This window comes from Saccopteryx bilineata, chromosome 3, assembly GCF_036850765.1.
Source record: "Saccopteryx bilineata isolate mSacBil1 chromosome 3, mSacBil1_pri_phased_curated, whole genome shotgun sequence".
Lineage (NCBI taxonomy): Eukaryota > Metazoa > Chordata > Mammalia > Chiroptera > Emballonuridae > Saccopteryx > Saccopteryx bilineata.
In genome coordinates this window covers 249,389,868-249,416,738 of record NC_089492.1, presented here as the reverse complement: position 1 = coordinate 249,416,738, position 26,871 = coordinate 249,389,868, and the positions used below count along the sequence as shown (strand labels likewise).

The following is a 26,871-nucleotide window of genomic DNA, read 5'->3' as shown; positions in this document are numbered from 1 at the left end:
AGAGACAGAGAGAGAAGGTGGGGAGGAGCTGGAAGCATCAACTCCCATATGTGCCTTGACCAGGCAAGCCCAGGGTTTCAAACCGGTGACCTCAGCATTTCCAGGTCGATGCTTTATCCACTGCGCCACCACAGGGCAGGCAATGGCATAAGAATTATATCAACAAAACTATTACTTAAAAAGAAAATAAATTAGCCCTGGCTGAATAGCTCAGTTGGTTAGCCCTGGTCAGCAAACTGCAACTCGCGAGCCACATGCGGTTCTTTGGCCCCTTGAGTGTGGCTCTTCCACAAAATACCACATGAGGGTGCTACCTCGATAAGGAATGTACCTACCTATATAGTTTAAGTTTAAAAAATTTGGCTCTCAAAAGAAATTTCAATCGTTGTACTGTTGATACTTGGCTCTGCTGACTAATGAGTTTGCTGACCAGAGTATCATTCCAAAGCACAGAGGTTGCTGGTTCGAAAAATGTGATAGATGGTGATAAAGACTATGGAGAAAAATTATACAGGTAAAAGAAAGAAGGACTGTCAGAAGTGGAGGTGAGGTTTTAGCTAAGTAACCCAGCAAAAGTCTTACAGAAAAGGTGAAGGAGGTAACAGACCTAGCCATACAGGTATCTGCAGGAAGAGTGTTCCAGGCAGAAGACAAGACAAGTGTGAAAGGCAGGAGATGGACATCTGCCTTCACATCTGAGGAACTAAATGGAAACTATGCAGTTTGAGCAGAGAGAAAGAAAGGGTAAGAAATAGATGAGTGAGGTCAGAAAAACAGGGGAGTGACACAGATCATATAGGGCCCTACATGTCACCACAAAGACACTAGCTCATTCTGATGTTTAAGAAACCACTGAGACATTCTGAACAGTAGTAAAATGACCTGAATAATTTTTTTTTCTTCTATTCCAAGTGAGTGGAGGGGAGATAGAGTGACAGACTCCCATATGCACTCCAACCAGGATCCACCTGGCAACCCCCATCTGGGGCCAATGCTCTCCCCATATGGGGCCATGCTTGCAACCAAGCTATTTTTACTGCCTGAGGCAGAGGCTCCACTGAGCCATCTTCTGTGCCTGGGGCTGATGCACTCCAACCAATGGAGCCAAGGCTGCCATAGGGGGAAAAGAGGGAGGGAGGGAGAGAAACGAAGAGTTGAAGAGAAAGAGAGAGAAGAGGGGAGGGGTAGAGAAGTAGATGGTCACTTCTTCTGTGTGCCCTGACTGGGAACTGAACCTGGGACATCCACATGCCAGGTCAACACTCTACCACTGAACTAACCAACCAGGGCCTGACCTGAATAGTTTTAACAGGATCATTCTGGCTGCTACGTTGAAAACACAATGAAGGGTGATGTAAGTAAAGAAGTCAATTTGGAGGCCCTGGCCGGTTGGCTCAGCGGTAGAGCGTCGGCCTAGCGTGCGGAGGACCCAGGTTCGATTCCCGGCCAGGGCACATAGGAGAAGCGCCCATTTGCTTCTCCACCCCTCCGCCACGCCTTCCTCTCTGTCTCTCTCTTCCCCTCCCGCAGCCAAGGCTCCATTGGAGCAAAGATGGCCCGGGCGCTAGGGATGGCTCTGTGGCCTCTGCCCCAGGCGCTAGAGTGGCTCTGGTCGCAACATGGCGACACCCAGGAGGGTCGCAACATGGCGACGCCCAGGATGGGCAGAGCATCGCCCCCTGGTGGGCAGAGCGTCACCCCCTGGTGGGCGTGCCGGGTGGATCCCGGTCGGGCGCATGCGGTAGTCTGTCTGACTGTCTCTCCCTGTTTCCAGCTTCAGAAAAATGCAAAAAAAAAAAAAAAAAAAAAAGAAGTCAATTTGGTTATGCTGCTCAAAAGCAAGATCCTGAGGAGCAGCATCAACTTCAGTAGGGAGCTTATTAGGTAGGCATCTAGTACCTCAGGCTCCACTCTCAACTTTCTAAATCAAAAATACTTCTGGGGGCCCTGGCCGGTTGGCTCACCGGTAGAGCGTCGGCCTGGCGTGCGGGGGACCCGGGTTCAATTCCCGGCCAGGGCACATAGGAGAAGCACCCATTTGCTTCTCTACCCCCCACCCCCTCCTTCCTCTCTCTCTCTTCCCCTCCCGCAGCCAAGGATCCATTGGAGCAAAGATGGCCCGGGTGCTGGGGATGGCTCCTTGGCCTCTGCCCCAGGCACTAGAGTGGCTCTGGTAGCAGCAGAGCGACACCCCGGAGGGGCAGAACATCACCCCCTGGTGGGCAGAGCGTTGCCCCTGGTGGGCGTGCCGGGTGGATCCCGGTCAGGCGCATGCGGGAGTCTGTCTGACTGTCTCTCCCCGTTTCCAGCTTCAGAAAGAAAAAAAATAAAAAAAAATACTTCTGGGAATAGAGCCCAAGAATCTGTATTTTAATATGACTCAGGTGATTCACATGCAAATTGTTTGAGAAGCCCAGATCTAGACAACTCCCCCCTCAAATACCAGGTTCCCTCTCTCACCTCTTTCCTTGAAGTATTTGCTCTAATGCCACCTTCTCAATGATCATTTAAATTTGAAACACCACCACCAGACAGAATAGCATCATTCGCTATAACCTTTCCTATTTTATTTTTCTCATAAGATTTATCACCATTTAACTTATATAATTTTGTTATTTGCTATGTTTGTTGTTTGTTTCCTCCCATTTGGAATATTAATTCCATAAGAACAGTGTAGTCTGTTTTGTTCACAGCCATATTCCTAGCGACCAGATCAGTCAGTACCTGGCACACAGAAGACATCCCCCCAAAATATTTGATTATTTATTTATTATATTTTATGTTGTGACAGAGACAGTGAGTAAGACAGAGAGAGGGACAGATAGGAAGGGAGAGAGATGAGAAGCATCAATTCTTCTTAGCGGCACCTTAGTTGTTCAATGATTGCTTTCTCATATGTGCCTTGACTGGGGGTCTACAGCAGAGCAAGTGAACCCTTGCTCAAGCCAGTGACCTTGGGCTTCAAGCCAGTGACCTCTGGGCTCAAGCCAGCAACCATGGGGTCATGTCTATGATTCTGCGCTCAAGCCAGCAACCCCGCGCTCAAGCTGGTGAGCCCACGCTCATGCTAGCAACCTCGGGATTTCAAACCTGGGTCCTCTGTGTCCCAGTCCGATGCTCTATCCACTGTGCCACCACCTAGTCAGGCCCAAAAAATATTTACTGAATGAATAAAATGGCCAAAGAAAAAATAATGGTATAAGTTGTAGGTGGGAGCTAAAGTTAGGCCTAATGGAAATTAGTCCACTAATCCTAGGTGGGCTTGAGGGTAATCAAATTTCTACAAAACCTATTAAGTCCAAACAATGATCCAGATATAAAGGTTTTATTTTATTTTATTTATAAAGAGGTAATCTAGCCTGACTTGGGGTGGCACAGTGGATAGTGTTGGCCTGGAATGCTGAGGTTGCCAGTTTGAAACTGTGAGTTGATGCTTCCTGCTCCTCCCCCCTTCTCTTTCTCTCTCTCCTCTAATATTAATAAAATTTAAATATTTTTGTATACATATATGTGTATACATATACTGCTCACAAAAATGAGATAGTTCAAAATGAATATGAAGTGATAAAATAGTCCCTAATTTTTGTGAGCAGTGTGTGTGTATATATATATATAAAGGAGTAATCTAATAAGAAATAATTCAATTATTATTAATTTGGATTTTTTAATATGATTAAAAAGTGCTGAACAATTATATATAAATATGACTTCAAGGCAAATATATGTATTAAAGAGAATTCTGTTTTTAATGTTTATTGATTTTAGAGAGAACAGAAGGAAGCGTGAGAGGGAGAGAGAGACAGGAATATCAATCCGTTCCTGTATGTACCCAACCAGGAATCAAACCAGCAATCTCGCACTTAGGGACAACACTCTAACCAACCAAGATATCTTGCCGGGGCTAAAGAGAACTCTTTAAAACATGCGAAGCACTTATTTATAAAAAATCTATGCAGAACTGTAAATCATTCCTATTAACTGCTAAAACTAAGTCTCCCAAAAGGACCTCTACTCGGTCTATTAGCTTCCTTAAGAGAGTTGAGCTTGTTCTCCATGTTAACAAATAATAAAGCTTCATTTAATTGGAGAAATAATAATTTATTACTGCATGCCTATTTCAGGCACTACATGAAACACTCTACTGGATTATTTCACTTACCCTTCATAATATGGGCAGCAACAGCTCTACTTTTTAGAAAATGAGGGAACTGAGAACAAGACTACAAAGTTATTAAATGGGGAAAGTGGATTCTAAACCTATGCAATTTTACTCTGGAGCCCACATTCTTAGCCATTGCACAGTCACCTCATTTATTTTAAAAATATAATCTTTAAACCATTCATGTACTATCATGTTTAAATTTGCAACATCTAAACTCTACTAGTACTAGTACTATTATTTGATACTGTCTTTAAATTACTTTTGGCCTTGTCCTAAGCCTATCTATAAAATTATAAAGTTGTTATTCTTTTCTTATACACCTAAAGATACTATGAAAAACTTTTTTTAAATAATCTGTCAATATATCATAATCTGTGTTCCACCATAAACAAAATAAGCTATTTTTGAACTCTACCAGTGTTTCTCAAAGTGTGGTAAATAATGATTTTAAAATGTTTTGATTTTGTTTTTAATCTATACATCAAGGAAGGGCTTTATTCTTCTAATCACAGAAACATTAAGAAAAAAGACTGCTAAGTAAAAATTATTAAGGCCCTGGCCAGGTAGCTCAACAGATAGAGCATCATCTTGGAGCGCCAAGGTCACAGGTTAAATCCTTGGTCAGAGCACGAGAAGCAACCAATGAATGTGCAACTAAATGGAACTGAGTAGAACAAGTTGATGCTTTTCTCTGTCTCCCTTGGTCTCTATCTTTCTTTCTCAATGAAAATATTTTTTTAAATCAATGGAAAACATTCTTTAAAAATTATTAAACAAGCCCTGGCCAGTTGGCTCACTGGTAGAGCATCGGCCTGGCGTGCAAGGGGTCCCGGGTTCGATTCCCAGCCAGAGCACACAGGAGAAGCGCCTATCTGCTTCTCCACCCCTCCCCCTCTCCTTCCTCTCTGTCTCTCTCTTCCCCTCCTGCAGTGAGGCTCCACTGGAGCAGAGATGGCTCTGGGGATGGCTCCTTGGCCTCTGCCCCAGGCGCTAGAGTGGCTCTGGTCGCAACAGAGCGGAGCCCGGAGGGGCAGAGCATCGCCCCCTGGTGGGCAGAACGTCGCCCCCTGGTGGGCGTGCCGGTGGATCCCGGTGGGGCGCATGCGGGAGTCTGTCTGACTGTCTCTCCCCGTTTCCAGCTTCGGAAAAATACAAAAAAATAAATAAAAATAAAAATTATTAAACAAAATCAGAATTAAAGTATTCAAAAAAAGGATAATATTTATAAACAATTAGTTAAAGCTCAGATAAAAATCCCAGAAGAAAGTGAATTTTACACTGATAATTCTCAAGTAAACTGTAAGTGTCCAACCAATCTCTGCTTCTAGTCTTCTCCTAAAAAGAAATTTGCTGCATTGTAGCCAAAAATATATATCTGATCATAGCATTGCCTTGCTTAAAACTCCTCAATGGCTTCTCAAAAACACTCAAAGTACAAATTATATATTTATAAATATAATGTCCTAAAAGACCCTTTATTCTTCAATTCTTGTGTACTTTTCAATTGCATCTTTTGCCACTTTCTTCCTCAATTCCCTGTTCTAGTCATACTGAATACTTCAGTCATACTTGCAGTCTCACATTAATATCATGCATTTTTTTCAACCTGAAGTCTAAATCTCTCAATTATCATATGCATTCTCAAGTTTTTGACACAACTATAATTACAATTTTATCTGTATCACCTCCATCTAACTAGAAGCTCCCTTGATGTCTGGGGCTGTGGGGTGTTTTGGGATTTGGGTTTTTTTTTTCCATTGTAAACACATGCTTGAAATACAGTAAAAATTCAATGCATACATGTTTGGTGAATGAATGAGCAATACATTACCTGGACCATTTAAAAAGAGTATGAGAGGGAAGGGGAGGGGAGACGAGTGGGGAGGAGAGGAAACACACTGACAATACTGACTGCAGAAGCCACTGAATTTATATCTGCACAGGTTTTTTACCTACAATCATAATGTAAAAGTTCTTTCTTAGCTTCAGGAGCCATATTATTAATGTCCTATTGAATTACAAAGTGGTTAAAATCAATCTGGGGATAATTTAAAGAATGTTAATATAGGAAAATCCCTCCAATATAAGTGACTAATGGGATAATCTAATTTGTACTTACTCAAATCATCCGATAGGTCTTCAATTCCTGAAGCACTATCATCAGAATCACCAGTATTATCTGTAGATGTTTGTTGCTTCTGAGATTGTGGTGAGTTTTCCAGAGCAGATTTTTCTCCCTCTACAACATCAACATTCACTTTGTCCAGAGAGGTAAAGGAACTTGGAATTTTTTTTCCAATCTGCTGTAACTCTGTCTGTCTCATGCTTTCTTTCAACAGTAAACTGGGTACTTTCTCTGCTTCTGCTGGTGAACTGGGAACCTTTCCTGATTTCATCTGAGAACTAGGTGCTTTTTCTGCTTTCTTCTGTGAACTAATTGCCTTTTCTTCTATGGCTGCCTGTGAACTGGTTGTCTTTTCTGTTTTCACTGATGAATTAGGTGACTTTGGCAATTTTTCTGTTTTTGCCTGTAAACTGGATGCCTTTTCTATTTTTGCCTGTGAAACAGGTGACTTTTCTGATCGCACAGGTGAATTAGGTGACTGTTTTGCTTTGCAATGACTTTGATCGCGAAGGACTAACCCCAAATCTTTAGAGCCTGAAATGTTGGTAGCATTTACTTTACATGATTTAACTTCTGTTTTTTCTATACAAATATCATTTTGCTTATTTTTTTTACTACTATTCCTATTTGGAGAGCTGGTCCCAATTTCTTTTATGGATTTATCATTTCTGGCTTTCAAAGTTTGATTAGTTATAATTTTAACTGTTTTGCTTTCTTCAGAAAGAGTCCAAGCATTCTTCTTTGGTTCATGATTTTCATTTTTAGAGGTCTTAGACTCTTCCATTATTTGAAAACCTGCTTCTTTCTGATTGCGATATTGTAAAATAGCAGATCTCCAGTAGTCTGAACTGCTTCAAATCCAGTTTAGGCAAGCAAACTATTAAATTAAAAAAAATAAAAACTGTTATTTAAAATGCAAAAGTCATTTTTTTTAATTAGTGAGACATAGAAATTTTTAAAATTTGTTCTCAAAACTAAAATAGTTTAAAAAAATGTCTGAACTCTGAAAAATGTATATGAGAAAGAATTAAAGCCCACTTAGTAAACAGCCAAATGCTCATAAAGGAGGTTCTAATATAATTATGGCAAAAATGTCACCAAATCAAGGGAAATTTGGAAGTAAAACATTTTATATTACTCAGTAAGAATTTCAACTAAAAGAAAGATATTTGTGATATACTGCAATTAACATAAAAGGAAAGAGAACAAAGAAAACACAATTTCAATCTATATGCAACACAGAAATCAATTTATAAAGCCTAAGTGGTAAGATCCTGCCCACATGACTTTCCTACTAAACACTAAATATTTATACCACAAACCTTTAAACTTGACTCTAAACATGAGGACACAATTCAACATATTTTCTCCACCTCTGAAGTATAAAGTACTTTAAATAAATTTTTCCAAGTTTAAAAGAAAAATTAAAAACCAATAGAAACTCAGACTTAAAAAGTGACAGTAAAATTTTCTATGAAATTATAAATGATGGACAGGTATGAGTATATATCATATTTGTCAAAATGCATAAAATGTATTCTACTGAGTGAAACCCAATGTAAACTATGGACTTAGGGTGACAATGACATGCTGATGTAGGTTTCTGCACCATTCTGCTGCAGGGATTGTTTTTTAATTGTTTTATTTATTGATTGATTTGAGAAAGAGTGAGAGGAAGGAGGAGAGAGAATCATCAATTTGTTGTTCCACTTAGTTGTGCATTCTTGGTTGCCTCTTATATGTGCCAACTGGGGACAGAACCAATAACCTTGGCATATCAGGACAACAGTACAACCAACTTAGCTACCCAGCAAGGGCCTGCTACAAAGATTTTGATAGTGGCAGAGGCTATACTGGGGCGGGTAGGGGTGGGGGACGATATGTGAGCACACTAGTTTCTTTTCAATTCTGCTATGAAACAAACTACTCTAAAAAATGTTAAACATAAAAGATGATGGAACACTATAATCAGAGCTTATTTTTAAGTTCTAAAATATAATAGAAACAATTATGCATTTATCAAAGACAAACTATAAGCAAATGAAAATACTGCATGTTGTTAAATTATTACAATATTATCAATACCTCATATACTATATTACAGAGAAATCAGGATGTGTTTCTGTTCACTTTGTCCTGAATGCCTTAAACTCAGATCTATGCCTCTATAAAGAAGGATTAATAATATACTGCTCACAAAAATTAGGGGATATTTCAAAATGAATATGAAGCTATAAAATATCCCCTAATTTTTTGAGCAATATATAAGTAAATATTAGAGTCAGCAAAAGCAAACTGTATTTTACTTGGTTAATCAAAAAGCACCTTTGATTTTACTTGGTTAATTTATTAAATTACATATCTGGGCACTGGAACACCTCTAATAATATAACTATAAATTATATAAATACAAAAATACTATCTTAAAAAGAAGCTGAGAACACAAGTCATTTATGCCCAACTAACTGTATTTATGCCAAAGCACATTTCAGGAAAAAAATACTAAACTAATCTAGTTATGTCTACATTGAAACATCTTACTCAACTTGGACCCAGCTTTTACAATTCCTATTTGTAATACAGTCCCCTACTCTAAATTCTGTCTTGATCTCTGTCCAGATTTATTTTATTAAAAAAAAAACTTATTAACCTAACCAGACGGTGGTGCAGTGGGTAGAGCATCCGAATGGGACGCAGAGGACTCAGGTTTGAGACCCTGTGGTCGCCAGCTTGAGCACAGGCTCATCTGGTTTGAGCAAGGCTCACCAGCTTGAGCCCAAGGTCACTGGCTTGATCAAGGGGTCATTCGGTCTGCTGTAGCCCCATGGTCAAGGCACATATGAGAAAGCAACAGATCAACAACTAAGGAGCTACAATGAAGAATTGATGCTTCTCATCTCTCTCCCTTCCTCTCTTGTCTGTCCCTATTTGTCCCTCTCTCTCTGTCTCTGTCACCAAAAAAAACCCAAAAAAAACAAACCTTATAAGTCGTTCTAAATTATTTTAGAAATAGTTTAAGAAATTACAATTAATATTCAAGCCAAAACCATTCTAGATTTTCACCATTAATTTCTTGTTGAACATTATTTTCCAGTAAAAATCTATAGCACTTTTATCCAATAAACATACTGGTTTTTTGATATTTTAATTTACTTAATACATTTTTCTTTCATTATTTTTGGTAAGGTGTTTACTGTCAAAATAGTTGTCAAATATTTGACTATGCTTAAATTCTTATAGAAACTGCTATAGGTTCCTAATTTAAAAAATAAAAATGGGTTCTAGTTCTAAAAGATTAGTTTTACCTCCTGACCAGGTGGTGGTGCAGTGGATAGAGCGTTGGACTGGGAAACAGAGGACCCAGGTTCAAAAAACCCCAAGGTTGCCTGACCTGTGGTGGCGCAAGTGGATAAAGCGTCGCCCTGGAAATGCTGAGGTCGCCGGTTCAAAACCCTGGGCTTGCCTGGTCAAGGCACATATGGGAGTTGATGCTTCCAGCTCCTCCCTCCCTTCTCTCTCTCTTCTCTCTCTCTCCCTCTCTCTCTCTCCTCTCTAAAATGAATAAATAAAAATTAAAAAAAACAAAAAAAACCCCAAGGTTACTAGCTTGAGCGCAGACTCACCAGCTTGAGCGCAGGGTAGTTGGCTTGAGTGTGGGATCATAGACATGACCCCTTAGAGCAAGGGCCCCTCCCCCACCCCATCAAGGTACCTGATAAGAAAGCAATCAATGAACAACTAAGGTGCCACAATTATGAATTGATGTTTCTCATCTCTCTCCCCTCCTGTCTGTTTTTGTCTATCCTTTTCTCTCTCTCTCTCTCTCTCTATATATATATATATATGTATATATATATATATATCTCACGCATACGTACTAAAAATATATATACACACTTAATTAATATAAATAAATAAAAGGACAATAACCAGAAAATTGCTGTTTCATTTTAATGTAACAATTTCTTTTATACAACTAAAAGTACATTTAAATTTTTAATAGGAACAATGTGTTATAAAAAGGATATTTTCTAATCTTCCCCACATTTTCCTCTAAAAGTAGCAAATGTCCTATTGCCTCAAGAAAAAGTATAGTAATTTTATAGTAAGAATTGCTGTTTTAAACCTTTTCTTTTGGCCCTAGCCAGTGGCTCAGTGGACAGAGCATCCACCTGGCATATGGATGTCCCAGGTTCTATTCTGGTAAGGGCACACAAGAGAAGCAACCATCTGCTTCTCCCCTCCTCTTTTCCTCCTGCAGCCAGTGGCTCAGTTGGTTCAAGCATGGCCCTGGGTACTGACAATAGCTCAGTTGTCTGAGTGCATCAGCCTCAGGCACCAAAAATAACTTGGTTGATTTGAGCATCAGTCCGTGTTGGGGCTGCCGGCATGCGGGAGTCTATCTCACTATCTCCCCTTCACTTATCTGAAAAAAAAATTTTTTTTTCTTTTAAGCTATAAGCAGTATAAAATTTTCCAAAAAAGTTGTAATTCCTAAAAATTAAGTTCTCTTTGAGGAAATAGGATTTTAGACATAAGAGTCACTGCTTCCCGGTAAACAGTCATAGCAAAACTGGTTGAACCAAATAAAAATGTCAGACCTATTTTCTAGTTTCTGGTCATATTGTTAGAATGAAGTAAATTAAATTAATATTAAATGAGATTCTAACTTTAAAAAAGCAGTTATTAACAAGAAAATACTAAGAATTTTAATGAATTTCTGAAGTGTTTGAATATAGAAAACAACAGCATTTAGAATATATTCCATTCCATTTTTTTATATATATTTTTTTTATTGATTGATTTTTAGAAAGAGGGGAGAGAGAGAGAAAGAGAGAAGGGGGAGGAGCAGGAAGCATTAACTCCCATATGTGCCTTGACCAGGCAAGCCCAAGGTTTCGAACCGGCAACCTCAGTGTTCCAGGTAGACGCTTTATCCCACTGTGTCACCACAGGTCAGGCCTATTTCATTCCATTTTTAAATAAGTCAGTCCATTTAATATTTCTAGCTCTAAGCATGTCCTTTATGTTCCCTGAATTCTTACTATGCCTATCACAATGCTAGGTACTTAGTAGACACTCAAAATCATCAGCAATTAAAAGAGTATCTACTCGCCCTGGCTGGTTGGCTCAGCGGTAGAGCGTCGGCCTGGCGTGCAGGAGTCCTGGGTTCGATTCCTGGCCAGGGCACACAGGAGAAGTGCCCATCTGCTTCTCCACTCCTCCCCCTCTCCTTCCTCTCTGTCTCTCTCTTCCCCTCCCGCAGCCAAGGCTCCACTGGAACAAAATAGGCCCGGGTGATGAGGACAGCTCTGTGGCCTCTGCCTCAGGCACTAGGATGGCTCTGGATGCAACAGAGCCACGTCTCAGATGGGCAGAGCATCGCCCCCTGGTGGGCGTGCCAGGTGGATCCCGGTTGGGCGCATGCGGGAGTCTGTCTGACTGCCTCCCTGTTTCCAACTTCAGAAAAAGTAAATTAAAAAACAACCAAAAAAAATAAAAATAAAAATAAATAAAAAAATAAAAGTATCTATCTACTCTGCACCTCTCCCTCATGGGAGATCCACTAGCCCCATCCTCCTAGCAGTCCTGCCCTGCTGAGATCTGGCTCCTGGCAAAATCTGGGACTAAGTTGTGTGGCTCTAGGATGGAAGCCATTTTTCCCTCACAAGCCCACTGGTATACAGCCCTCCTTTCACACAACCAAATACGTGTGTGAGTGTGCGTGGGGGGGGGGGGGCAGGAGGGAGAGAAGCATCAACTTCTAGTTGCAGAACTTTTAGTTGTTCATTGATTGCTTCTCATGCGCACCTTGACATACAGGGGACTCCAGCCAAGCCAGTGTTCCCTTGCTCAAGCCAGCAACCTTGGGCTCAAGCCAGCAATCATGTGATCATGTTGACAATCCCAGGCTCAAGCCAGCTACCTTGGGGTTTCCAACCTGGGACCTCAGCGTCCCAGGTTGGCGCTCTATTTACTGTGCCAGTCCGGTTAAGCACAAGGCCAAATCTTAATCTGTTTGGACCTGATAAAGAAAAAAGCATTTGACAAAATCCAGCACCCTTTCATGATAAACAAACAAAAAACATTCAATAAACCAGTAATAGAAAGGAATTTCCTCAACATGATAAAGGCTATCTACAAAAAAAAAAAAAAAAAGAAAAGAAAAGAAAGGAAAATAACACCACTGCTAAAGTAAGACTCACTATTGAAAGACTAAAAACTTTCCCCCTAAGATCAGGAATAAGAAAAGGATGTCTGCTTTTGCCACTTCTATTTGACAGAGGACTACAAGTTCCAGCCAGAGCAATTAGGAAAATAAAAGAAATAACAGCTATATGCCAAAAAACTAGACAGTCTGGATGAAATGGATAAATTCCTAGAAACATATAACCTTTCAAAACTGAATCAGGAAGAATCCAGAGAATCTGAATAAACAGATTACAGCCAATGAAATTGAAGTAGTGATAAAAAATTCCCAACAAACAGAGGTCCTTGTCCACATGGCTTCCCTCGTGAATTTTGCCAAACATTCCAAGAAGCATTAACACCTTGCTTGACCAAGCAATAGCGCAATGAATAGAGCATCAGCCTGGGACTCAGAGGACCCAGGTTCAAAACCCCAAGGTTGCCGGCTTGAGCGCAGGCTCACTGTCTTGAGTGTGGGATCATAGACATTACCCCATGGTCACTGGCTTGAGGCCAAGGTTGCTGGCTTGCACAAGAGGTCACTGGCTTGACTGCAGCCCCCTGGTCAAGGCACATATGAGAGGGCAATAAATGAATAACTGAGGTGCCACAACAAAGATTTGATGCTTTTCATCTCTCTCCTTTCCTGTCCTGTCCCTCTCAATTAAAACAAAAACAACTCTCGTTAAAATGGGAATAGAGAAAACAGACTTCAATGTAATAAAGGCTTATATGACAGATTTACAGATGACATGATATTGTACACAGAGAGCCCTAAAGAGTCCACCAAAAAAACTACTAGAACTGATAAATGAATTCAGTAAAGTAGCAGGATACAAAATGAATATCCAGAAATCAGTTGCTTATTTATACACCAATAATGATCTATCAGAAATGGGAAACAAGGAAATGCCATTTTTAACTGCTTCAAAGAGAATAAAATACCTAATAAGAAAAAAAAATACCTGTATTCAGAAAATTGTAGGACACCAAAGAACGAAATTGCAGAAGATATAAACAAGTGGAAGCATGTAGTGTGTTCACGGATAAGAAGAATTAACATCATTAAAATGATCATATTACCCAAAACAATCTATAAATTCAATACAATTCCTATCACGATACCAATGGTGTAGTTTATAAAACTAGAACAACAAATGTTCCAAAAATATACATGGAATCACAAAAGACCCCAAATAGCCATAGCAACCTTGAGAAAGAAGAACAAAATTGGAAGAATCACACTATCTAATGTAAAACTATACTACAAGACCATAGTAACCAAAACAACATGGTACTGGCATAAAAACAGACCTATAGATGAATGGAACAGAATAGAACCTAGAAATCAACCCACACCTAGATGGTCAATTAATATTTAATAAAGGAGGTAAGAATATACAAAGGGGTAAAGACAGTATATTCAATAAACAGTGATGGAAAAACTGGACAAATGCATGGAAAAAATGAAACTAGACCACCTTCTTAGACCATATGCAAAAATAAACTCCAAATGGATTAAAGACTAAATATTACACATAAAAATATAAACATTCTAGAAAACAAAGGCAGTAAAATCTCAGATATACCTCGTAGCAGTATTTTTTCAGCTATATCTCCTTGGGCAAGGGAAACAAGAAAAGATAAACAAATGAGACTACATCAAACTAAAAAGTTTTTGCACAGCTAAGAAAACCATTAACAAAACGAAAAGACAACTCACTGAATGAGAGAACATATTCACTGATACAGCTGATAAGAAAGGGATTAATATCCAAAATTTATAAAAAACTTATAAAATACTAAAAAAACCCAACAATCTAATTTAAAAAAATGGGAAAAGGACCTGAATACACACTTTTCTAAAGAGGACATACAGATGGCCAACAGGCATATGAATAGATGCTCAACATCACTAATCACCAGAGAAATGCAAATTAAAACTACAATGAGATATCACCTCACACCTGTCAAAACCGCTATCATCAATAAATCAACAACTAAGTGCTGTTGAGGGTGTGGAGAAAAGAAAACCTTCATGCACTGTTGGTGGGAATACAGATTGGTACAGCCACTGGGTAAAGCAGTATGGAAATAACTCAAAAATTTTAAAATGGGCCTGACCTGTGGTGGCGCAGTGGATAAAGCGTCAACCTGGAAATGCTGAGGTCGCCGGTTCGAAACCCTGGGCTTGCCTGGTCAAGGCACATATGGGAGTTGATGCTTCCAGCTCCGCCCCCCTGTCTCTCTCTCTCTCTCTCTCTCTCTCTCTCTCTCTCTGTCTCTCCCTCTCCTCTCTAAAATGAATAAATAAAAAATTTAAAAAAAAATTTTTAAATGGAACTGCTTTTTAACCCGGCAATCCCACTTCTGGGAATATATCCTAAGAATTCCGAAACACTAATTTTTTTTTTTTTTTTTTTTTTTTTTACAGAGACAGAGAGTGAATCAGAGAGAGGGATAGACAGGGACGGAGAGAGATGAGAAGCATCAAATCATTAGTTTTTCATTGCGTGTTGCAACACCTTAGTTGTTCATTGATTGCTTTCTCATATGTGCCTTGACCGCGGGACTTCAGCAGACCGAAGCTGGAGCCAGCGACCTTGGGTTCAAGCTGGTGGGCTTTTCTTCAAACCAGATAAGCCCGCACTCAAGCTGGCGACCTCAGGGTCTTGAACCTGGGTCCTCTGCATCCCAGTCCGACGCTCTATCCACTGTGCCACCGCCTAGTCAGGCCCGAAACACTAATTTAAAGGCATATGTGCACCCCTATGTTCAATACAATGTTATTTACAATAGCCAAGATCTGGAAACAGCCCAAGTGCCATCAGTAAATGAGTGGATAAAAAAAGCTGCAGAACATTTACACAATGGAATACTGCACAGCCATAAAAAAGAAGGAAATCTGGCCCTGGCCGGTTGGCTCAGCGGTAGAGCGTCGGCCTGGCGTGTAGGGGACCTGGGTTCAATTCCCAGCCAGGGCACATAGGAGAAGCGACCATTTGCTTCTCCACCACCCCCTTCCTCTCTGTCTCTCTCTTCCCCTTCCGCAGCCAAGGCTCCATTGGAGCAGGGATGGCCTGGGCGCTGGGGATGGCTCCTTGGCCTCTGCCCCAGGCGCTAGAGTGGCTCTGGTCGGGACAAAACGATGCCCCGGAGGGGCAGAGCATCGCCCCCTGGTGGGCAGAGAGTAGCCCCTGGTGGGCGTGCCGGGTGGATCCCGGTCGGGAGCATGCGGGAGTCTGTCTGACTGTCTCTCCCCGTTTCCAGCTTCAGAAAAATACAAAAAAAAAAAAAAAAAAGAAGGAAATCTTACCTTTTACAATGACATGGATTGACCTGCAGATGATTATGCTAAGTGAAATAAGCCAGTCAGAGAAAGATAAGTACCATATGATTTCACTCATGTGGAATCTAACAAACAAAATGAATTAAGCAGAAAAGAGACAGACTAAACAGGGGTCCCCAAACTTTTTACACAGGGGGCTAGTTCACTGTCCCTCAAACCGTTGGAGGGACAGACTATAAAAAAACGATGAACAAATCCCTATGCACACTGCACATATCTTATTTTAAAGTAAAAAAAACAAAACAGGAACAAATACAATATTTAAAATAAAGAACAAGTAAATTTCAATCAACAAACTGACCAGTATTTCAATGGGAACTATGCCCCTTTCACTGACCACCAAAGAAAGAGGTGCCCCTTCCAGAAGTGCAGCAGGGGCCAGATAAATGGCCTCAGGGGGCCGCATGTGGCCTGCGGGCTGTAGTTTGGGGACCCCTTGACTAATACATACAGAGCAGGCTGACAACTGTGGGAGCAGGGGTGAAGGGTGTTAGGCAAGGCAGGTGGAAGAATAGAGCAAAAAAGGTAAAAAAAAACCCATGGGCACAGACCACAATGTGGAGATGCAGGGGACAATGGAGGAGGGTAAAGGGATAATAAATGGTGATGAATGAAGAGTTGACTTGCATGAGGAATGTGAACATACAATATGGTGTACAAAGATGTGTGGTAGAATTGAGTACCTGAAACCTCTGAAATTATGCTAACCAGTGTCACTCCAATAAAATTCAATTAAAAACCTAAAATAAGTAAACAAATTAAAAAAATTAAAATAGTTGCAAAAAATTATAAAAATAAAGAAATAAAAGGCACCCAAAATTAAAAAGAAATAAAGAATACTGAAGACTAAATCTAGCCAAGGAAGCACCTGTACGCTGAAAACTGCAAGATATTACTAAAATAAATTAAAGAATTAAATAAATGGAATGACATTCTGTGTTCATGAATTCTTTCCAGCCTACCTTCCTGCCTATCTCTTCACTGCCATTACCATTTCAAACTCTGATCACTGCCAACAAGAGGCTGGGAATCAGAAAGTATTTTAAGCTCATGTAACCTACAGCCCCAAGGGAATGGAAGGCTAGAAGATAAGCCTTTTACAGTGTTTACCATTCACTTAAAAAATTAATCACTCCACCCCTTGAGTGCTGTTATTAAGCTCAAGAATCCCAAAAACCGTTCGTTCAGGTTGCTTTCCCAAAGCTGCCAAAAGCTGAAGAAAGGACAGAATTCATGAAATGCAGTGTACTCACTACTTATTTCCTTCACTTAAGTTATTGCCAATAACTTATATTGTTCACAGTATTGTTAAGATGCCAATACTGCCCAAAGTGATCTACTGATTCACTATCAAAGTTCCAATAGCAATTTTTGCAGAAAGAGAAAAACCCACTCTGAAATTCATATGGAATTTCAAGAGACTCCAAACGCCAAAACAATCTAGAAAAAGGAAAAAAAAAAAGTTGGAGGGCTCACACTTCCTGATTTCAAAACTTACTACAAAGCTACAGGAATAAAAACAGTATGGTACAAACATATGGAAAAACATATAAATCAATGGAATAGAACAGAGAACCCAGAAATAAACCCTCATATACATGGTCAATTTGACAAGGGCTAAAAATATTCAACAGAAAAATCATCTTCTCAACAAATGGTGCTGGAAAAACTGGATATCCACTTCAAAAAATGAAGTTGGACCTTGAATTTACACCAGTCACAAAAGTTAACTCAAAATGGATCAAATAAGCTCTGAACGGATAGCCCAGTTGGTATGAGCATAGTCCCAAAGCACAGAAATTACCAATTCGATCCCCAGTCATGGCACATATAGGAACAGCTTGATGTTCCTTTCTCTTTCTACCCTTCCCTCTAAAATCAATAAAATAAACATTTTAAAAAACGGATCAAAAAAGGTAGGGTTTAAATTAGTAACACACTAATTATAAAAGCAAAAGACTGAAAAAACTCAAATCACCACCAACAGGGAACTGGTAGCAAAAATGATCACAAAACCATAAAATACGCCCTGGCCGGTTGGCTCAGCGGTAGAGCGTCGGCCTAGTGTGCGGAGGACCCGGGTTCAATTCCCGGCCAGGGCACACAGGAGAAGTGCCCATTTGCTTCTCCACCCCTCTGCCGCGCTTTCCTCTCTGTCTCTCTCTTCCCCTCCCGCAGCCAAGGCTCCATTGGAGCAAAGATGGCCCGGGCGCTGGGGATGGCTCTGTGGCCTCTGCCCCAGGCGCTAGAGTGGCTCTGGTCGCAACATGGCGACGCCCAGGATGGGCAGAGCATCGCCCCTGGTGGGCGTGCCGGGTGGATCCCGGTCGGGCGCATGCGGGAGTCTGTCTGACTGTCTCTCCCTGTTTCCAGCTTCAGAAAAATGGAAAAAAAAAACAAAAAAAAACCATAAAATACATTACTACGTCATTTTGAACTAGAATAAGAAAGTCTCTATTTTGCTATGGAGTGAAAGTGAAAATATACTGCTAAGTGAAAAACAGTAATACACATAGGAGTGTACAGTATACTAATTTTGTGTTAAGAAAGATGAGAATATATATACTAGTATTTTCAGAAATGGAAAGATAGTCATGCCCGGGGAAGTTTAGTTGGTTAGAGTATCGTTCACCAAGATTGTGGTCAGGGAATACGTAAGAATAAACCAATGAAAGCACAAATAAGTAGATCAACAAATCAATGTTTCTATTTCTTCCTTACTCTCACTTTCTTCCTTCTTTCTCTCTAAAATCAATCAATCAATAAAGATGTAAAAAGGAAAATAAAGAAAGATAAAGACAAAAGGGTCAAAGACCTAAATTTAAGGACTATACTAAAACTATACCTTATACGCTAAACCAGTGCTTTTCAACAGGTAGTCTATGGATCAGTGCCAATCTGCTAGAAATTTTGTGTCAGTCCACAAGAGTTAACCAGTTGTTTCGTGGACCGGCACGAAATTTCTGGTAGGCCAATGGTTTAAAACCACTGCTCTAAACTACACACACACACACACACACACACACACAATATAAAAAACTATAAATCTTTATGACCTCGGGTTTGGCAAGTTTCTTAAGTATGACATCAAAAACAGACAATAAAAGAAAATATAAATTGGATTTCATCAACTTCAAAATCTTAAATTTCTTCCTAAGCATTCATCTTGGCAGTGACTTTTTGGATTTGACAACAAAAGCAAAGATAACTAAAGCAAAAATAAACAAGTGACACTATATCAAACTTAAAAGCTTTTGCACAGCAAAGGAAGCCACAAACAAAACAAAAAGGCAAACTACAGAATAAGAGAAAATATTTGCAAATCATATATTTGGTAAGCACATATATACAAAATATATTAAGAACTCAATAGCAAAAAAAAAAAAAAAAAAATCAGAGTAGCCTGACCAGGTGGTGGCGCAGTGGATACAGCATCAAACTGGGACGCGGAGGACCCAGGTTCAAAACCCCAGGGTCGCCAGCTTGAGCGCTGGCTCATCTGGTTTGAGTAAGCCTCACCAGCTTGAGGCCAAGGTTGCTGGCTCGAGCAAGAGGTCACTCTGGCTGCTGTAGCCCCCCCAGTCAAGGCACATATGAGAAAATAATCAATGAACTAAGGTGCCACAACAAAGACTTGATGCTTCTCATCTTTCTCCCTTCCTGTTTGATTCTATCTGTCCCTCTCTTTCTGTCACAAAAAAAAAAAAAATCAGAGTAAAATATGGGCAGAGAATCTGAATAGAGATTTTCCCAAAGAAGACTTCATAAAAGATGCTCCACATTACTTATAATCAGGAAAATGCAAATCAAAGCCACAGTGAGCCTGACTGGGCGGTGGTGCAGTGGATAGAGCGGCGGACTGGGATGTGGAAGATCCAGGTTCGAGACCTCAAGGTCGCCAGAATGAGCGAGGGCTCATCTGGTTTGAGCAAAAGCTCACCAGCTTGAGCCCTAGGTCGCTGGCTCGAGCAAGGGGTTACTCGGTCTGCTGAAGGCCTGCGGTCAAGGCACATATGAGAAAGCAATCAATGAACAACTAAGGTGTCACAATGAAAAACTGATGATTGATGCTTCTCATCTCTACATTCCTGTCTGTCTGTCCCTGTCTATCCCTCTCTCTGTTAAAAAAAAAAAAAAAAAAAAAAAACCAAACCACAGTGAGATACCAACTTATACCTGTTAGAATGGCTGTTACAAAAAAAAGATATTAAGGATGTGGAGAAAGGGGAATCCTTTTGCACTACTGTGGGAATATAAATTGGTACAGACACTATAAAAAATATGAAGGTTCCTCAAAAAATTAAAAATAAAAAACTAACATATGATCCACCAATTCCAATTCTGGGTATTTATCTGAAGGAAATTAAAACACTAACTCAGAAACATACCTGGCATCCCCATGTTCACTGCAGCATTATTTACAATAGCCTAGACATGGAAGCAACCTAAGTGTCTAGATGAAGAAAATGATATACACAAAAATACACACAGAGGAATATTATTCTGCCATTAAAAAAAATGAAATTTTGCCATTTGGAACAACATGGGTAGACCCTGAGGTCATTATGCTAAGTGAAATAAGTCAGGCAGTGAAAGACAAATACCATATAATCTCCCTTACATGAGGATCCAAAACAAACAAAAACTGAACTCACAGACAGAGAACAAATTAGTAGTTGCCAGACATGGGGGTGGAGGTAGGGGGTGAAATGGTCAAAGGCAGAAAGTTCCAGTTATTAAATAAGTAAGTCCTAAGGATGTAATGTACAGCATGGTGACTATATTTAATAGTATACTACACATTTAAAAGTTGCGAAGTCTTGCCCTGGCCGGTTGGCTCAGCGGTAGAGCGTCGGCCTAGCGTGCGGAGGACCCAGGTTCGATTCCCGGCCAGGGCACACAGGAGAAGCGCCCATTTGCTTCTCCACCCCTCCGCCGCGCTTTCCCTCTCTGTCTCTCTCTCCCCTCCCGCAGCCAAGGCTCCATTGGAGCAAAGATGGCCCGGGCGCTGGGGATGGCTCTGTGGCCTCTGCCCCAGGCGCTAGAGTGGCTCTGGTCGCAACATGGCGACGCCCAGGATGGGCAGAGCATCGCCCCCTGGTGGGCAGAGCGTCGCCCCTGGTGGGCGTGCCGGGTGGATCCCGGTCGGGCGCATGCGGGAGTCTGTCTGACTGTCTCTCCCTGTTTCCAGCTTCAGAAAAATGAAAAAAAAAAAGTTGCGAAGTCTTAAAAGTTCTTCTTACAAGAAAATGCGTAACTATGTGCAGTAATGGATGTTAACTTGATTTATTGCGGTGTTCATTTTGCAATATATACAAATATCAAATCATTATGCTATATACCTGAAAATAACATAATAGTATATTCAATTATGTCTCAATTTAAAAAAAAATAAAACCAGTTCATTAAGGACATTATCAAAAAAGCAAAAAGATTATGAACAGAATGGGAGAAAATATTTGCAAATCTGATGAGTCTATTATCCAGAACATATAAAGAACTCCTACAACAACAAAAAGCCAGACAACCCATTGAATGAATTGATGCTTCTCATCTCTCTGTTGCTGTTTGTCCCTATCTGTTCCTCTCTCTCACCCCCCCCCCAAAAAAAAATTTTTAAAAAGGTTGCAGAGCCCTGGCCGCTTGGCTCAGCGGTAGAGCGTCGGCCTAGCGTGCGGAGGACCCGGGTTCGATTCCCGGCCAGGGCACACAGGAGAAGCGCCCATTTGCTTCTCCACCCTTCCGCCGCGCTTTCCTCTCTGTCTCTCTCTTCCCCTCCCGCAGCCAAGGCTCCATTGGAGCAAAGATGGCCCGGGCGCTGGGGATGGCTCTGTGGCCTCTGCCCCAGGCGCTAGAGTGGCTCTGGTCGCAACATGGCGACGCCCAGGATGGACAGATTATCGCCCCCTGGTGGGCAGAGCATCGCCCCTGGTGGGCGTGCCGGGTGGATCCCGGTCGGGCACATGCGGGAGTCTGTCTGACTGTCTCTCCCCATTTCCAGCTTCAGAAAAAATGAAAAAAAAAAAAAAAAAGGTTGCAGAATGTTGTGCAGTGTTTTCTCTATTCTGGTAAGAATGAAATATTACATGTACAAGCTATGAAATACAAGCAATTCCACAAAAGAGTTAGAGACTCTTACATTTGCACTTAAACTTGCATTGCACAATATAAAGATGAACAGTAAAATTCATGCTTAATATTTTAAAAATTGTAATTGTTCTTTTTTTTACTGATTAGAGGGAGACACAGACAAGAAGGGAGAAAGATGAGAAGCATCAACACGTAGTTGCGTCACTTTTAATTCTTCACTGACTGCTTCTCATATGGACCTTGAAGGAAGGCTCAAGCTGAGCCAGTGACCCTTTCCCAAGCCAGTGACCTTGGCCTTCAAGTCAGCAACCCCTGGGTTCAAGCAAGCATGACGTTGGGATCATGCCAATGATCCCACACTCAAGCCAGTGACCCCCGCACTCAAGCTGGCAAGCCCGCTCAAGCCATTGAGGCTGCGCACAAGCTGGCAACCTTGGAGTTTTGAACCAGGGACACCTCAGTGTCCAGGGTCGATGCTCTATCCACTTTACCACCACCAGTCAGGGTTAATTGTTCTTTATTTACAATGATACTAGAAAGTAAATAAAATGCACGATAAATTGAGAAAAAGATCACAGGAAAAAAAAACCATATTTTTCGTAACTTTGTATTTTAGTAACATATAGTACTATATATTTTAGTAGTAACTTAATGATACTTTTTCCCTGCTTTTTATAAATTTTAATAAAAATTATTTGTCAACATTCACATATATGGTGCTAGGTTAAAATCTGGGGACATAAAGATAAATAATGGGCTCATGTCTAAAAGAAGAGATAATCTGGCCCTGGCTGGTTGGTTCAGGGGTAGAGCGTTGGCCCAGTGTGTGGAAGTCCCAGGCTCGATTCCCAGCCAGGGCACACAGGAGAAGCACCCATCTGCTTCTCCACCCCTCCCCCTCTCCTTCCTCTCTGTCTCTCTCTTCCCCTCCGCAGCCAAAGCTCCACTGGAGCAAAGTTGGCCCTGGCACCGAGGATGGGTCCACGGCCTCTGCCTCAGGCACTAGAATGGCTTCAGTTGCAACAGAGCAATGCCCCAGATGGGCAGAGCATCACCCCCTAGCGCAGCGGTTCTCAACCTGTGGGTCGCGGAAAATACATATTTATTAAACAATACATTTTTAAATAAAATATGTATTTCCAATGGCTTTAGGCGACCCCTGTGTTTTGGTCGTTCGACCCCTGCCGGGGTCGCAACCCACAGGTTGACAGGTGGGGATACTAACCACTATACTAACGAGGAGCTGGTGCAACCCACAGGTTGAGAATCGCTGCCCTAGCAGCTTGCCGAGTCGATCTCAGTGGGCGCATGCAGGAGTCTGTCTCTCTGCCTTCCTGCTTCTCACTTCAGAAAACCCAAAATAAATAAATAAATAAATGAGATAATCATGAAAATAAATAAAGACAATATTATGTGACATATTCTATGGAAACCCTGAGGAAAGATACTAAGAAAAGCCTTCATTATGTAGATAATTGAGCTGAGAAAGAATTTCCCACTTTGGAGAGGAACAAGAAATAGCCCTAAAGCCCTGGTGGGATAGCTTGGTTGGTTAGAGCATCGACCGGAAGCACAGAGGTTACTAGTTCTATCCCTAGTCAGGGCACATACAGGAACGAATCGATGTTCCTGTCTCTCTCTCTAAAATCAATCAAATAAACATTAAAAAAAAAAAGAAAGAGCTCTAATAGGTAAGACTTGTACATACTAAACAATGTATTTATAAAACTGACAAGTCTTTAGAGCCATACAATAGCATTCATAATGATGAATACAGCAGATGAACTGGGAATGTAAAATGGTATTCACATTTGCATAGCAAGTAGAGTTTAGATTTTAAGAAAGAGAAGTCATACATTCATATATACACAGAAGAGTGGCACAATTTCTGTTTTAGGTTAACTTTAGCAGAACAGGAAGACAAAGTGGTGAGGAAAAAGAGATGATTCACTAAAGTAAATAACGGTAATTATAAATATCAATAATAGTAAAAAGTGTTAGAATGTTATTTGGGGCCTTATCACAAGCAATTTTAGTAAGGTTGGGGAGTGGAAGAGGCTGTGTTAAAGTTAAATGGGTTTCTTTCCAGAAGGACCTTTCAGATTCTTCAATATGCTAATAAGCACAGTAAACCTGAGAGATAATTTATAACATTTATTTAAGGAAGCCTCTTTTGCCAGGCCACCTATATACATATCTCAAAGAATGATAAGGAACATAAATTTTTTTTTTAATTTATTTTATTTTACTTATTCATTTTAGAGAGGAGAGAGAGAGGAGAGAGAGACAGGGGGGAGGAGCTAGAAGCATCAACTCCCATATGTGCCTTGACCAGGCAAGCCCAGGGTTTCGAACCGGCGACCTCAGCATTTCCAGGTCGACGCTTTATTCACTGCGCCACCACAGGTCAGGCCGGAACATAAATTTTTTAACACTGTTCTATGAAACAAGGCCAGCACTGAAAGAGAAAAGCCGAGGGCAGTAGAAGGCTTAAGAGAGGTAAAACAACAGCAAATGTGAGAAACAGAAATTTAAAACATTGCCAAGCTGTGAAAAGGACCTAACTAAACATATAAAACACCAGTCTACTAGTTTATATAATTTGCACATATTTAAATTCATACTGGGTGGGAATTAACAGATTAGAAATAGATCAGAAAACTTAAAGCACAGATAGCTATTTGGTCAGAAGCAGAACCATTTTTGAACCATATGAGTAGATCTATCAAGAAAAGTAGAGTTAAATATCACTAGAAAACAGAAATTAAGAAAAAATAAGTTAAGGTACTAGATGACCTTCAAATGTTATGTTTCCAATTGCCCAATATGATCTCAAGAATTACAGCAGCCCTGGTAGGTTGGCTCAGCAGAAGAGTGTCAGCCCAGCGTGTGGAAGTCCCAGGTTCGATTCCCAGCCAGGGCACACAGGAGAAGCACCCATCTGCTTCTCCACCCTTCCTCCTCTCCCTCCTCTCTATCTCTCTCTTTCCCTCCTACAGCCAAGGCTCCATGGAAGCAAATTTGGCCCGAGAACTGAGGACGGCTCCATGGCCTCTGCCTCAGGCCCTAGAATGGCTCCGGTTGCAGCTGAGCAAGGCCCCAGATGGGCAGAGCACCGCCCCCTGGTGGGCATGCTGGGTGAATCCCAGTTGACACATAGTCTTTCTGCTGCCCCCTTTTTGCTTTGGGGGAAAAAAATTACATCAAAGTATCAGTGAATACAGAAGAGTGAACTAGAGAGTCCTACATTGAAATGACAAAATAAGAAATATAGCCAGAAGGGCACCAGTCCTAAAAGAAGAGGATTTTAAAGGAGAATAGAAAAACAGACAATATATAGAAAAATATGGGTCTGGTTTCCTGGCCTTGAGGAAACAGATGTAAATAAAATAAGCTTCATCCTGCCTGACCAGGCAGTGGTGCAATGGGTAGAGCATTGGACTGGGACACAGAGGAACCAGGTTCGAAACCCCAAGGTCACCTGCTTGAGCATGGGGTCGCTGGATTGAGCGTAGGATCACAGACATGACCCCATAGTCGCTGGTTTGATCCTAATGGTTGCTGGCTTGAAACTCAAGGTCGCTGGCTTGAGCCCAAGTTCACTGGCTTGAGCAAGAAGTCACTCACTCTGCTGTAGCCCCCAGTCAAGGCACGTGAGGAAGAAATCAATGAACTAAGGAGACTAAGGAGCTGCAACAATGAATGGATGCTTCTCATTTCTCTGCCTTCCTGTCTGTCTGTCCCTGTGTGTCCTTCTGTCTCTGTCATAAAAATAAAAAATAGTAAGCTACATCCCTGAGAGGATTTAGAGCAGAAATTGACAAACTGATCCTAAAATTTATATCAAATTGGAAGGAACTCAAAGTGGCCAGAACAATCTTGAAAAAGAACTAAATTGGAAGATTCACACTTCTGGATTTCAAAACTTATTATAAAGTCACAGTAATCAAGACTGAGTGGTACTGGTATGAAGCTAGACATAGAGATCAACGGAAAATCCAGACTCAGTTGAGAATCTGGAAATAAACAGAGACAATTTATGGTCAACTGCTTTTCAACAAAGATGTCAAAACCATTCAATAGGGGAAAAAATAGAATTGTCAATAAATGGTGCTGAGACAACTGGATAGCTTCATGCAAAAGAATAAAGTTGGGTTGGACCTCTACCTCACACCACATACAAAAATTAACTCAAAATGGATTGAAGAACTAAATGTAAAAGCTAAAACTATAAAAATGTTAGAAGAAAACATAAGTGAAAATCTTTGTAATCTTGGATTGGGCAATGATTTCTTAGTTATGACTACCAAAGCACAGGCAACCAAAAACAAAAACAGCTATGTTAGAATTTATTAAAGTTGGAAACTAAAGACACTTCAAAAACATACTAAAGAAAATGAAAAGAGAATATAGCAATTCCTCAAAAAATTAAATGTACATTTATCCCTATAATCCACTTCTGGGCATATGAACTGAAAACAGAGACTTGAACAGATATTTATACACCCATGTCCACAGCAGCCTTATTCACAATAGCGTAAAAGGGGAAGCAACCCAAGTGTTTATCAACAGGTGAAAGCATAAACAAAATGTGGTATATATTGTACATACAACAGAATATTGTTCAGCCTTAAAAAGGAGATTCTAACACATGCTACAACACAGAAGAACCCTGAAGACATTGTGCTAATTGGAATAAACCAGTCAGAAAAAGGTAAGTATTATGTGACTAATTATATAGACAGTAGCCAAATTCAGAGACATAGAATAGAATGATGGTTGCTAAGAGTTGAGGGAAGGAAATGGGGAGTTACTGTTTGATAGGTACAAAGTTCTGCTTGGGATAAAAGAAAAAATTCTGAGGATTGATGGTGGTGATGGTTTCACAACAGTGTGAATGTACCTAATGTCACTGAATGTACACTGAAAAATGGTTAAAATGGTAAATATTGTTAT

At 40.7% G+C, this 26,871-nt stretch overlaps 1 protein-coding gene across 10 annotated transcripts in view; it reads right to left on the bottom strand.

Annotated features, from left to right (window-relative positions):
- TUT4 (terminal uridylyl transferase 4) overlaps nucleotides 1-26,871 on the bottom strand; it is a 123,368-nt gene that overhangs the window by 84,337 nt on the left and 12,160 nt on the right. For all 10 annotated transcript variants that reach the window (XM_066269181.1, XM_066269185.1, XM_066269183.1 and 7 more), the window contains exon 3: nucleotides 6,282-7,164. In XM_066269181.1, the coding sequence (XP_066125278.1) occupies nucleotides 6,282-7,071 (790 nt within the window). In that variant the 5' untranslated portion in view covers nucleotides 7,072-7,164. The remainder of the gene's footprint in view (nucleotides 1-6,281; nucleotides 7,165-26,871) is intronic.